The 14096-nt window shown below is 42.9% G+C and overlaps 1 protein-coding gene across 1 annotated transcript in view; it reads left to right on the top strand.

Annotated features, from left to right (window-relative positions):
• The window catches only part of PLCXD2 (phosphatidylinositol specific phospholipase C X domain containing 2), a 155477-nt gene extending 141638 nt beyond the window's left edge, over positions 1–13839 (top strand). The window contains exon 4 of the mRNA XM_085622333.1: positions 10752–13839. Coding sequence (XP_085478459.1) covers positions 10752–10893 — 142 coding nt within the window. The 3' untranslated portion in view covers positions 10894–13839. The remainder of the gene's footprint in view (positions 1–10751) is intronic.
• Positions 13840–14096: the final 257 nt, after the last annotated feature.

Raw genomic sequence — 14096 nt, 5'->3', positions numbered from 1 at the left:
GCACCCACACCGCCTAGAGTAACTGGCGCCTGCCTGCCAGATAACAAGTGATGTTGTGGTGTGGGGGGCGGGCGGCATGGTGGTCCTGTAGCGGTGCTGTTTAAAGGCTCATGGTGAGCCTTAAATAGCACCACCGCGATACCGCCAGTGCATGTTCCTGCATGGGAAGGAATGCACCATGTGATGCATTCCTTTCCTTGCAGGAACTGGGGGTGCAAAACTACAGGGGGGCATAACATGTGCCACCCTGCATGAACCTCCTTGCGCAGGGGCAGGAGCTTTCTTCACTGCTACCAGTTACATGGAGGAAGAACCTCCATGACACTGCTGGTGATTAGGAAAGTCATAAGATGTGAGGAGGAGGTGAAAATATCGCAATTGAAAAACTGGTGGGAAACTGAAGAAACATGTAGACCAAGGAAACAAGAAAAGAACTCTGGCTATGGATCAGTGTAATCGCCATGTTGAAATAAGAAGCCCAGAAAAGTGAGAATGGAAACCCGAACAGGGATAAGAAAACCTAGACAGACAATGGAAATTGCTACTGAACACATGCCTTGGCGTTAGGGATTACAAGATATCAACGTGATGGTAACTTGACCAACCATGGAAGAGAAAATGCATAAATTACATATAAAATAGAGGATTACACAAAATGTGATATTTTATTTGTGTCATTTGGGCCATTGGACCCTAGGCTCGACACTGTTGACCCAAAATATCACTCCTTATGAAATTGTTCTGTTATCTCGGTTATCTATGATAGGTGACACAATTCAGAGGTTGCAGTAAAATAACTAACCTCAGGCATCGTTCCTTAGTAGGAACCACTCAACCACTTTCAAGCCAGCATCGTCAAATATGGACATTTACAGAGCTTTAATGTCCAAGTTTCACAAAAGGATAGTCTCTTGGTCGACTATAGTGATATTGCTAAAGAGATGGGTTGTATCTTTCAAGCATTAAGGTTGTTCTTGTACAATTCACGGAAGCTAATGATTAATATATTTCCCAATGTTGGCATGAATGGAAACAAAGTTGGTAACAACGGGGTCTGGATGGGGCATATTAGCTGGCTTTGTTTGTCTAAGGTAACAAGTACATTTCTTGACTTGCAGGGTAGACTGCAGGTAGATGTTTCCTGGTACCTGCATTAATTGGATCAGCTTTTTCAGCAGCAATAACTATTTGATTTATTATTTATTTGCAGTCACATGTAGGATTCAAATCCATTTTGAAATGCATGTTGAAATCTGACACATGTTCAAAGAATTTTATTTTATTATAAAAAGCGATGTAGATGGTAACTATAGCTCCCCCTTTATCAGCAATATAGAACACATTTATTATGAACATCATTTAGATTTTGAAGGGTTATTCATTCTTTTATATTTAGCTTGGCACAAAGTTTGGATTTGTTTTGAATCTTGAGCTCTTTGTTTTGTACCATGCTCTGAAGTTATCTTTTGGTTAATGACTGGGTGATGTTATGTATTTTGATCGAGGTTTTAATTACTAAACTTTTCTTTATCAGCAGGTGTCTGTTAACCCCTTTTTCAAACAAATGTTTCAGCCACATCACTCACTGTAAGAAATTGGGTTACTGGTTGAGGGGATGAAACCCTTCTCAAGCCACAACCACAAGTGTAAGAAACTGGATTGTAGGTTGACTGGGATGTGAGCCCTGTTCAAGCAACAGCCACAATCCTTGTCAGGGTAATGCACAAGCAAACCCCAAATTAACCTGTGCTCAACCCTCTGGTAGCTTGGTACAGGCCAGTCATGCTTGACTTAGAGGCAATATGTAAAGTATTTGTGCAACACTTCAAACAGTAACACAGTGAAAACATACCACAGAGTTAGAAACATAGAGTAGCATGCACAAAATAAAGCAAGACCAAAACATAAAAAATCAAATTATTCAAACCAGAGATATTGAATTTTAATGTTTTTAGAGAAAATAGCACCAAAGAGCTTAAAGCGCCAACTGTGGATATCTGGTCACATTGAACTGAGACAAAGTCACAAGCTCAGGCCGACCATGATGGAGTGCGGACCGGCTACAGGGACCCAGTTAGGCCCATTGAACAAAAGTACCTTCAGCCCTGGTTTGCGGAGCGTTGCATGGGTCCGCTTCAAAGATGCGCCGCGCAGCCAAACTGATGCATCGGTTTCCAGGTGCGGTGAGGCGCAGGTACGGATTTTGTCATCAAGGCTGGCGTTAATGAGAAATGTGAGGGCCTGCACCATGAATTTGTTGCGCAGTGGCGGTTCCGAAGACGATGCAGGCTGCGGCTGCGGCAATCTGAGTCTTTGCTTTGGGTCGAATCCACGCAGCAGTGGAGATGCATCAGTTCTGATCTGGGTTGTGCCGCGCAGCAGAGGAGATGCATCGGTTCTGCTGGATTTACAGAGGCTGGCAAACCACCTTAAACCCACTTCCAAGGGTCCAGGACTGTGGTGGCACCGCTAGTCAGGATAGACTCACAGATGGCAGAGTCCAGGTGCAGATGCAAGGTTATTGGAAATCTGTTATGTTCCTGAGGCTTCAGATAAGGAGGCCAGCCAACTAGCCCTTGGAACGACTCTGGGTTCAGGAGAATCAGGTCCAGTCCTTCCCACCCGGGCAAGATGGTAGCAGGCAGCAGGTCAGCACAGCAAAGCAGGAGTCAAGAACAGTGCAGTCCAGCATAGTGGAAGTCCTTCAGCAGCACAGCAGTCTTTTTTCTTGGCAGATTATCCGCAGGTCCAGAAGTGTACTGAGGAGTTGGTGTTCGAGGTCCAGTATTTATACCCAGTTGTATCTTTGAAGTGGGGGAGAAGCTTCTAGAGGTTTCCCTTTGAAGTTCCCATGCAGCCTGCTTTCCCTGCCCTGGCTCTAGACTAACTCCAGGGGGTATGCAGCCCTTTGTGTGGAGGCAAGCCACTGCCTATTCAGATGTAAGTTAGGCTGTACCCAGCTCCTCCCTCCCATCCTGCCAGTGATTGCCCATCCAGGCACACCTAAGCTCCCTATTGTGTGTGGCTGTCTAGGAGGAATACACACAGCTCAACTGTCAGCTATACCCAGTCATGTGACCAGACACAAGCTACAAGCACCAAAAGGCTAAGCCAAGAAAAATGCCAAGTTTCTAAAGGCAAAAGACACACAGATGAAGGACGGAATGCAGAACAAACGTCAAACATTCACCTCCAGTCAATAGATCTGGGTTAAATCCATTGTTCTTTTGTTCACCAGGCCACCCCAGTTTAGACCCAGCCATATGCAAATCAGTCTTGACCCTGTGCCTCATGGGAACAGTTCAGCCCGAACTGCCAAGTCAGGTCCTCCCTGACCGGAAACAAGCATCCTGGGACTGGTTTAATCGCTTCACACCTCATCAGCCAGGCTAGCTTGAATCCAGTGACACTGTGAGCCCGGGACCCATTTCCCATTTGGAAATTACATTTATAAAATGTAATAAGGCACCTCCAATGTTAGCCTTTGGTAGAGCTACGCCTTTCAGTAGTGAAGAACAAATTTAAGAGTTTTCAGTACCAGGACACGTAATACTTAAAAGTACATGTCCTACCTTTTAAATACATTGCACCCTGCCCTTTCAGCTGTCCAGGACCTCCCCTAGCGGCGACGTATATGCATTGAAAAGGAAGGTTTTAGCCTTGCAAAAGGTTTATTTTGCCAGGTCAAAATGGCAGTTTAAAACTACACACACAGGCTCTGCAGTGGCAGGGCTGAGACATGTTTAAAGGGCTACTTAAGTGGGTGCACAATCAGTGCTGCAGACCCACTAGTAGCATTTAATTTGCAGGCCCTGGGGACATGTAGTAGGGAGTTATAGGTAAAGTACATTTGCCAATTAGGGTTAAGCCAATATTATCATGTTTAGAGGAGAGAGCACACGCACTTTACCACTTATTAGCCGTGGTAAAATCGACAGAGTCCTATGGCCAACAAAAACAATTTAGTAAAAAATCAAAGGAGGAAGGCAAAAAGTTTGAGGGCGACTCTGCAGAGAGGACCAGGTCGTGGACTCACAAACATAAAAAATGAGATCTGGGTTTCGAATGCATTGGAATAATATATGCAAATGAAAGAGATTCCTCACTGCAGTAATTGATTTTCAACTGCATTGAATCAATTCTTAGACCATTGATTAGTAATGTTTGCTCCTTGTTACATTGCTGTATCAATAGACTCCAGCAAATCTTGGATAAAAATGTTGACTTGACTAAAAAGAAATCCAGCAGCACATATCTATAATATTTAGAAAGCAACATGTTCTTCACAATATGTTCTTCACAATATAGCTATGTATTTATTCATAATCATTGCACTATAAAAAATATGATTTTCAAAAAATTTAAATAAACGTTGATGCCATTATGCGAACAACATACAATACTTTGCTTTCTGCGACATTTAAAAATTTTCATCATGCGGTTGGGTATTTTTCAAGTTTTACATGTCACTCATGGAAAGACGTTGTTTACCACATAAGGGCCGCTCCCAGTATAGTGACCAAGGTTTTTACAGTGTTAAATGGGTGTGTGGGGACATCTCACAAAATGTCACGGACTGGTCTCACACACCACCTGGTGTCATGCTTCATCATTGGGCAGTCCTCGCCCTCCAAAAACTTGGTTTGGTGGAGGGCGGGCATACATCTGACAACAGGGATTTGTTTTTAAACACCATATAGCTGCCACCCATATTACAGCATAATAGGCAACTATAATGGCTTTTTAAATTCACTCACAAAACCCACTCACTCTTTCATGGGCCCCCACTTAGTTTAGAAGTGCATCCCTGTTGTCAGGCGTATGCCCGCCCTCCACCAAACCAAGTTTTTGAAGGGGGTGGACTGGCTAATGATGAAGCATGACACCAGGTGGTGTGTGAGATCAGTCCGTAACTTTTTGTGAGATGTCCCCACTCACCCATTTAACACTGTAAAAACCTTGGTCACTTTACTGGGAGCGGGCCTTATGTGGTAAACATTTGATGTTGGAGGCTGCGTACTCCTAGTGCCCCGTGCCTCTCATTCCCTCCCCTAGGCTCTCTTGGGGCTAGTGTGTTTCATACTCATGGAAGGACACCAATTTACAACTAAGTATTTGATTCATTATTCTAGAGGTGTGTACTTTAGTGTCAGAGTTGGTTTATACAATATTCTTCCATAGAGTCTATATTATTTTAACCAGTGATGGCACCCTGTGGATTTTTTATCCAGACTAATTGTTGCACAAGACTGGAGAAAGAAAGCAGCTATTGACCTGAAGAGCATGAGAGGGTGGAGGCTGGCAAAGCTAGTTCTCTAGTCAGCTGTGCAGCCTTCTGTAGTTAGTGTGCTATCAGCCACCATTTTAACAGCACTGTTTTTACGTCTAAGTCAGTAAAGAAAAGTGGGATAAGCAACCAAATCAGGTATTTACTTCCTCTTTGAAATATGAGCTTAAATCATCTCAACAAGAGAAACTCACTTCAAAAATGTTTTAGAGCTATCTTTGGTAATAATAAAGGGTTATCAATGCCAACAGAGAAAGAATTGACAAAGGATTTTGCGCAAAATTATTTTCCATTACCTCTTGGCTTTCCATGAGATGAAATCATAAGCAATCCCCCTTTATTTTTTCTCAGAAGATAATGGCTTTCACGCTTCTGACGCACAGGAACACGGGCCTGCTATTTTAGTTTAAATCTCAAACAATTATTGGCAAAGAAAGTTTATATTAAGGAGGATTGTTGTGAGTCTGTATATTTCTGTGAAAGATATGTGTAGTTAGAAGGAGGACTGATGAACAAGTCAAATGAAAAAAGGAAAACATTTGCCATTTCTTTATGTATCGTGCCCTGCTTTTTTAGGTCAACGCCTACCAACACATCTTGGGAACATCCAGAAAGCTGCCCTAGGGATACATTCTGCCTGTTGTTTAGCACTGGCTTGGTGATTTCTAAATTACTGCACTCTATCCAACTTCTCCTACTCTAATCTACCCCACTCCATTCCAATCCAACCCACTTCAATCTACCCCACTCCAATCTACCACAATCTACTCCATTCCAATATACCACAATGTACCCCACACTCCAATCCACCCTATCTACCCCATTCCATTCTTATCTACCTCACTCCACTTCACTGTTCTCCAATTTACTCCAATCCATCCCATTCCTCCCCACTTCAATCTACTCCACCCCAATCTAGCCCACTCCAATATACCCCAATCTACTCTATTTTTCCACACTCTACCCCAATCTACCCCACTGTAACCTACTCCACCCCAATGCAATCTACCACACTCCATTCCAACCCACTCAACTCCATTCCAACCCACTCCACTCCAATCAACCCCACTCCACTCCAACCTACCCACTCCATTCCACCAAATCTACCGCATTCCACTCCAAATTAATCTGCCCCACTTCACTTCAGTCTACCCCACTTCACTCTTTCCTAATCCATCTCACTTCACTTTAATTTCAACCCCACTCCAATTTACCCCACTCCACTCTACCCCAATCTACCCCACTCCGTTCCACTTACCCAGACTACACCACTCCCCTTCACTTTAGTCTACCACGTTTCACCCAAAGCTACCCCACTCTGGTCCAATCTAACCCACTCCACCCCAATCCACCCCACTCCAATCTACCCTACCCCACTCCACCCTAAATTACCCTACTCCAATCTACCCCATACAATCCACACCACTCCCATCTACCCCACCCTAAGCCAATCTACCCCACTTCAATTTACCCCACTTCAGTCTACCCCACACCACTCTATCCAACTCCACTCCAATCTACCCCACTCTACTTCAATCTACTCGACTCCACTCTACTCCAATCTACCCTACCATAATCCATCCAATCTATCTCACTCGAACCTACAACACCTCACTATACCCAACTCCACCTAATCTACCCCACTCTAATCTACTCCTGTCCACTCCTATTGACTCCACTCCCTTCCAATCTACCTCACTTCACTCCACTCCACCCAACTGCAATCTACCCCCACCCCAGTCTACCCCACTCTACTCCAATGTACCCCAATATATTCTACTCCACCCCAGTCTCCACTAACCCACTCCAATCTACCCCACTCCAATCTAATCTACCCCACTCCATCCTAATCTACCCCTCACCACTCCAATCCACCCCACTCCCCCAACCTACCCATTCCACTGTACCCCAATCTACCCCACACCAAATCTACCCAACTCCATTCCTTGTACCCAACTATAATTCACCCAATCTAGCCCACTCCAGTCTAGCCAACTTCCGTATAGCCCACTCCAATCTACCTGACTCAACTCTACCCCAATCCACCCCACTTTTCCTCAATCTTTCCCACTCCAATCTATCCCAATACATTCCACTCCACTCTACCCCGATCTTCCCTACTCCTATCTACTCCACTCCAATATACCCCAGTCCAATCTACTCCACCCAATCTACCCCACTCCACCCCAATCTACCCCACTCCAATCTACCATGCAAATCTACCCAACTCCACTACTCTAATCTATCCCAATCCATTCCACACCAGTTTATTTCCACTTTACTCTACGTCAATCTACCCCACTCCACTCTACCCATTCCACCTCACTCCAATCTACCCCACTCCACCCCATGTCACTAACTTTTAGCCATGCTGAACTGCAGCGACACTGGTGTGCACAATGGCTAAAACACATTGCCAAAGTAAATAGCTTTCGCATAGGCGAGACCTATTGGCTTTAGCAATGTTTGTTTAGTTATACAGCTGCTTGCCAGAATGGAAGAATACAGGTGGTGATAAATCACCTTTCAGCTCATGCTCTAATTAGATCATAGAAAATAATTTTCCTTTTTCCGGCAGCTACAACTCTGGTGTGAATCTGGAATAAATACTGTGCACTAATTGGGGAATTAACTATTAAATTATAAATTACCGGTTTTTTAGTCATAACATAATTTCTTGTGTCCTACCAATTGTAGCTACATCACCCAGTTGTTGCTTTATAAATGACCAATAAATGCACCACTAGCGTTCAATACTTTTGCTATAGGCGTGGTAGTTCCTTATGTCCATCTCAGTTTGTTGGTCTTATGCTCGCTCATTACTGGTTTCGGGTGGTTGGGACCCTCAGAGTGAAAAATGCTTCGGTAAACAAATGTAATTTCAATTAAACAAGTCTCGTGGAAGGATCACCTAGATGCTTGCAAACGTAAGAATGGTAAGCTATTCTGGGACATATATAAATGGGATAGGGGTGGTGTCCCAGAGCGTCCACAGAACAACGTGGCTCAGAGTGCATGGGTTGACCACTTTAAACCACAATATGCAGCAACCTGTGAAGAAAATCCCAGCGATACTTTTTGCCATGTATATTACGATAAGGCAATATTCTTACCAGTAGATGTAGAAAGGGCCCTAGACTCAGTGTCTGGGGGCAGAGCACCTGGCATGGATGGAATCCCAGCAGATGTGTTTACCAGTGATAGACACCTCTGGTGTAGTTATATTTCACGTCTTGCTAATGCAATCGCCCAGGGAGCCGATATCGCCCTTTTTGAATACCGAGACAATTTCAGCTCCCTTCCACGAGGAGGGGATAAGTCTGTAGCTGGTAACTACAGACCAATCAGCCTAATAGACTCGATACAGAAGATCATTGGTCGTCTGTTTTTACACGAGATCTTAACATGGATAGAAGACCGGGAAATCCTAAGCCCAATGCAGGCTGGGTTCCGACGTCGGACCAGTACAATTGACCAAGTTTTCCGCTTTGTCACTTTGTATTGGAAGACGGTGGTCCTAGGAAAGGGTGCCTTATATGCGGTGTTCGTCGATCTAAAAGCGGCTTTTGATTTAGTCCCGCGAAGAAAGCTTTGGCAGGTCTTGAGAGAAATGGGAATTGCACCTGAACTTCTTTCCCTAGTCATCCGCTTACATGAGGGTAATGTCGCTCGGGTCCGGTGGGGGGGTGTGGGAGAGGTGACGGAGGACTTTCCGGTTGGCAGGGGCGTGCGGCAGGGATGCGTCTTGGCGCCGACCCTGTTCTCGCTCTTTGTCAACGGGGCGGCCGACTTCCTCTCGCTGACCCCCACCGATGCACCGGCATTGGCAGGGTTACGTGTCCCTATCCTCATGTTCGCGGATGGCACGCTGATTGTCTTCAAGACCCCAAGTGGTTTACAAAAGGCACTTGGGTGTTTTGAGGAGTTCTGTAAAGCTAGGGGTCTGGAAGTTAACACTGAAAAAACTAAGATCATGTCTTTTAACGAACATAAATCATGCAAGGGGAGGGTCTACATGAATAACTTACCCCTTGAGCAGGTTACTTCATTTACATATTTGGGTATTACTCTATAGAAAGGCATGCGATGGGGTTGCCAATTAGATCGAGCCGCATTAATACATAAACAAAAATCAGGTGCTCTCCTCTCCAGATTTAAAGCCTCATTTACAAAACCGATCTCCCCAGTACTGGAAATTTATGGGATGCAGGTTCTGAGTTCATGCTTATATGGGGCTGAGCTCTGGGGATTCGGAAATTTGAGCAGCCTGATAGTGCTCGAGAATGCGTTTTTACGCAAGATTACAAATCTCCCTTCAAGCACGCCGTTGCGACCCCTATTACTAGATCTTGGCAAAAAGCCACTCGAATATCTTGTGAAGCTTCGCCCAATACTTTATTGGCGTCGGCTGTGGTGCACAGGAGAACTTAACCACTATAGGAGTGGCCTTATGGATGCTATAAAATCAGATTCGTTTCACAAAATACATTGGTTGCGGGGGATCAAATCTCTTCTTGGTAACATAGGCCTGGTCGATCTTTGGAACGACCCACTAAATGCTGTTTTCCCTACAAAGTAAAAGTTGAAAATAATATATTGGGGATGGGTAGTCAAGGTAGAAACTACACAAGGCCTTTCTACCCATCTAACATGCCATTTCCTCGACCTAAAAGTTTGTCCATCTTTAGAGAGGTATTGGGATTTAATTGAAAAAACCTCCGACCGTAAACTGTATTTCCAACTAAGGGTGGGTACTCTACCCGTTGCAGAATTTACCTCCAGATGGGGGGGTCGACACAGCAAAACTGATAAGTGCTATAGATGCATAGATGTATGTGAAACAGTAGGACATGTACTATTTTTTTGTCCCATGTATGTAGTACCCCGAAAAATCTGGATAAAGCCTATTTGCAGACTCTTGGACATTAGGAGATACGCTATAGCTTTGCGTATCTTGTGCACAGATTCTGCTCCCCCCATTTGTATAGCTGTGGCCAAGTTTTTGGGGTGGGCTTGGTGCATACGGTCAAAAGCCCTAAGTTATGATGTAAATTGTCCTTAATACACTCATATTCAGTAGCATTTATCAGATGTAGTCAATCTTGTTTGGTAATCAAAATAGTATGCCCCTTGAATTGAGCCAAGCTGACAAAAAATCAAAATGATTTGGTTCTAGATTGGCTTAAAGCTTCTTAAGTACTGTATTCAATGGTTGTTTAGAGATTTAATTGTAATTTTAAAATTTTTAGATAATTTATTAATTGTTTTATATTATGATTGTAATGTGCTTTTATGACTCATTTGTCGAATAAAGCTGATTGATTGACAAGTCTCTGTTCACAGTCAAGCTGGCTTGTGTGGCACGAATTGCCCTAAAGGCATTAATGTTGCTTTTGTAGTCATTAACAACACTATAAATTGGCAAAAGTAATGTTGAAGGATTATCTCTTTTTTTTTCTCTTAGGAATCTTCCGGTGATTTTAAATTGGGTAAAAGACCAGAAACCAGGAGTGAAGGGCATCAACATAATCACTTCTGACTTTGTGGAGCTGACTGACTTTGCAGAAACGGTGATTGGCCTAAACCGCCTCCTCTTAGAAGAATGACGTGCGGCCACCACAAACACTTACAAACGTGGATTGATATTATATTTTAAAGCCGTGGATACATTATCACTGGAAAACGTGTGCTAGAACCTGAAACCACCAATATGGAAAAGGCTGAACTCTCCTGGTGCTGAAATAATAATGTATGCTAATAAAGTATATGGTTTGAGAGATTGAGGCACGTGACATGGCCGTGTTTCTGTCGTAAAGTATGCGGTATCCCAGCACTGTGTATCATGGTGTGATAACTGCAATGGGGGACTCTGACCACTGAAGAATAGAAGAACACGTTGTTTTATGTGGAGATATTTATATATTCTATGCATTTCCTTTCCATGCAGCACTTAACACCGATGATTTACTCAGATCAGGTCTTGTTTTTTTTTATCTACCTCTTACTGATGCAGGTCTTAGTGGGAGTGCTTCGATGATAAAGTCGCACGTGTCAAACGTGGAAATTCCAATTGGATGGCCGAGCTATTCTTTGGTGCTGATCCTTTTATTGATTTAAGCAATAGGGTTGGTTAAGTTACAACAAATTCCCTGCTAACGCGGAATAAACAAACGCGCTAGTCACGGATGTCAAACCGAGCCAAATGAGTGTTTGAATTCAGGCGGGCCGGTATGTGTGGCAAGGCCGTCAAGTGACGGTGTTTTATGAATCAGCTCACCTCCTTTTTCGCTTGTCGTCCTCACCCTAATGCAGGCCTTTAAGTGAGATGAAAAACTGGGGGTCTCTCAAAGGGCCGTGGCCACTGTAATTAAGGGCGTGGCTTAAAAATACATAAGCTAAAAATGTATGCTTAGAATAGTGTGCCGCCCGACTTGTATTTTGCTGTTTCTGTCATTGCATCCAGATATATGATACAACAAGTAATATCATACCTACAACAAGTCAGGACTATTGGCTTTGTCAATGGTTGTTAGTTTCATAAGATAAATCAGCTGCAACTATGGCTTGTTATATATAATATTGAAAAAGCTTCCACTTAAGCCCTGGTGACACAATGACAATCTTGCTGCTCCTGAGTTTCATTAAGAAGGGAAATCCAGAGAAAAAAGGGCTCTCTTTAAAGGATTTCCCTTTGCCTACTATGCTCACCTGGCATGACGTCATGCTGTAACTTCTCCACTAGTGAGAAGTGAGCAGTGTGAGCCTGAGCACATTGATGTGCCTGCAGTCACTGAAGTCCAGAAAAAAATGGACGCCAGTGCCAGGGCACAAAAAAGAGAGCGATAGAGACCCGTTGCGAGGCCTCCTTTAAAAAACAGCTGGTGCTCAGCACCGGTGAGACCCAGCCCACTTAAAGCCCTGCCTAATGTAAATGATGTATGTTGTGCTGCAGAAAATAATTTTCCTGCATCATTGTTGACCATACTGTTTTGTTTGGTAATGTATGATCTGACGTGTGTTGCATCATAGTGCCTTCAACCTAACGCTTGATCCAATTTTGACAGAACTGGAATTGTTTGGTGTGCTTATAAGTTGTCTTATACCTTAAAGAGTGCGCTTTCCAAATGTGTAAGTAGCCTTGTATTCCATCTTTCCACCTATATCATCCCTGGATAGCACTTATTCTGTTAAGCCTTTAAGCCAGTCCTCAGGGACTGAAATAATTTGCATATACCTTCTCATTTGTGTATGGACTGGTTCTGATTGGAGTGGACTCTGTAGGGTGAGCACCTTGTGCCAGGTGCCATGGTACAGCTGATGGGTAAGGAGTAGATTTGTGGACTATAACATTATTTTCACTGTTTGACCCTTGGTGTGGGTATTTGCAAGAATGTAATTTCAGCTCTCGCAGCTGTTGCGGAATTCAGTTTTAAATTAACTGATTAGCACTATCTCTCAAAAGTATGTATGTATGTTTGTGGTATTTGCATAGCTTTTACTTTTTTCCAAAAGGCACACCAGTGCTGTACAAGGTCAAAGGCAAAGTCAACAAGTTATTGGATAAGTAGCTGGCTTTTAGACTGTTGCTCCATCATGATGTAGTATTTTTTTAGGTGCATCTTCAACTCTTTCCTGAATTGGAGAAGAGTTTGTACAGTCCTGGGTCCTTCATGTTGTTCCTGGTCCTGTGTGCATGTTATGTTATGTTAAGTTGCGTTTGTAATAGATGGAAAGGGCCTGAGGTATTTTATTTTTTACACTTCTTTGTCTGAAGTTGGGTGGGGTGTCCTGCTTGCTGGTCTACTGCGAGCCTCCAGAGGTGGTGATCTTCCAAACCAGATAGATGAGTGCGGGTCGTGATGGCTTTGTAAATGATACAGCTGTTTTTAAAGATGGTGCGGATAAGCAAGGGGAGGCACTGGAGATCCAGCAAATATACTCCAAAATATCCCCCCTATTCTTTATAAAAAAGGATGCCCTGTTGTTTAATATATTTGGAACAGACCTTTAGTCATTTTGTTGTATTTGACTTTCTTACTGGTGAGTATAGGATTCCCCGTTTCATAGAGCTGTCAATTTAAGTTGCAAAATTCACAAATCATTCTTCAGAATTTCTATTAGCCTCATGTATTTCCAGCATGTATTTTAACTGGTGTAATTGGTTATGGAATGTTGTCCCTACAGTGATTAAGTCCGCTTCTTCATCTAGACATTGTCCATCCATCTACAAACCCCACCATTTAATCATGAGATTTTGAGATGAGCTCCCACTCTTCAGTTACGACTGCTTTTTTCTATACTTAATTCAAGTATAAAGGGAAAATGTGGCATGCTTAAAACTTTCACTCTCATGGACTATTTTGTTTTTAAAAAAATGTGTGTTGAAGATTCATCGCAATGCTAGTATGATTATTCACAACAGTGTTTTCCTGACGATTCACTTCCAAATGATCTCTTATGACCCACTCCATAATAGCATCTGGTGTTACATTATGAAAGATATAATTGTGCAAGTTCTTTAATGTGTATGACATTAAAAAACACCCCATAGTGTGAAGTTTTCATTTTGACTAGTTGACTGTGTTGATTCTTTCCTTCAAGTTTTACTGCACACTTCCATTTTGTTTACATATTTTTGTTTCTCGTTTTAATAGGATTGCTGCTTCTAACAGAGAAACTGTTTCTTCATGCATTGTTTACCTTTTTACATATAAATGGGCATTTTGTATTACTACAATTATTCATAGACATCCAATGTTTCTTCTGCGATAATTTTTTGTTGTCATTTTTATTTCTAATGTTTTAGCTG

Source organism: Triturus cristatus, chromosome 8 (genome assembly GCF_964204655.1).
Source record: "Triturus cristatus chromosome 8, aTriCri1.1, whole genome shotgun sequence".
Taxonomy (NCBI): Eukaryota; Metazoa; Chordata; class Amphibia; order Caudata; family Salamandridae; genus Triturus; species Triturus cristatus.
Note: the sequence above shows the minus strand (reverse complement) of the source record. Positions and strands in the feature narration are given on the sequence as shown.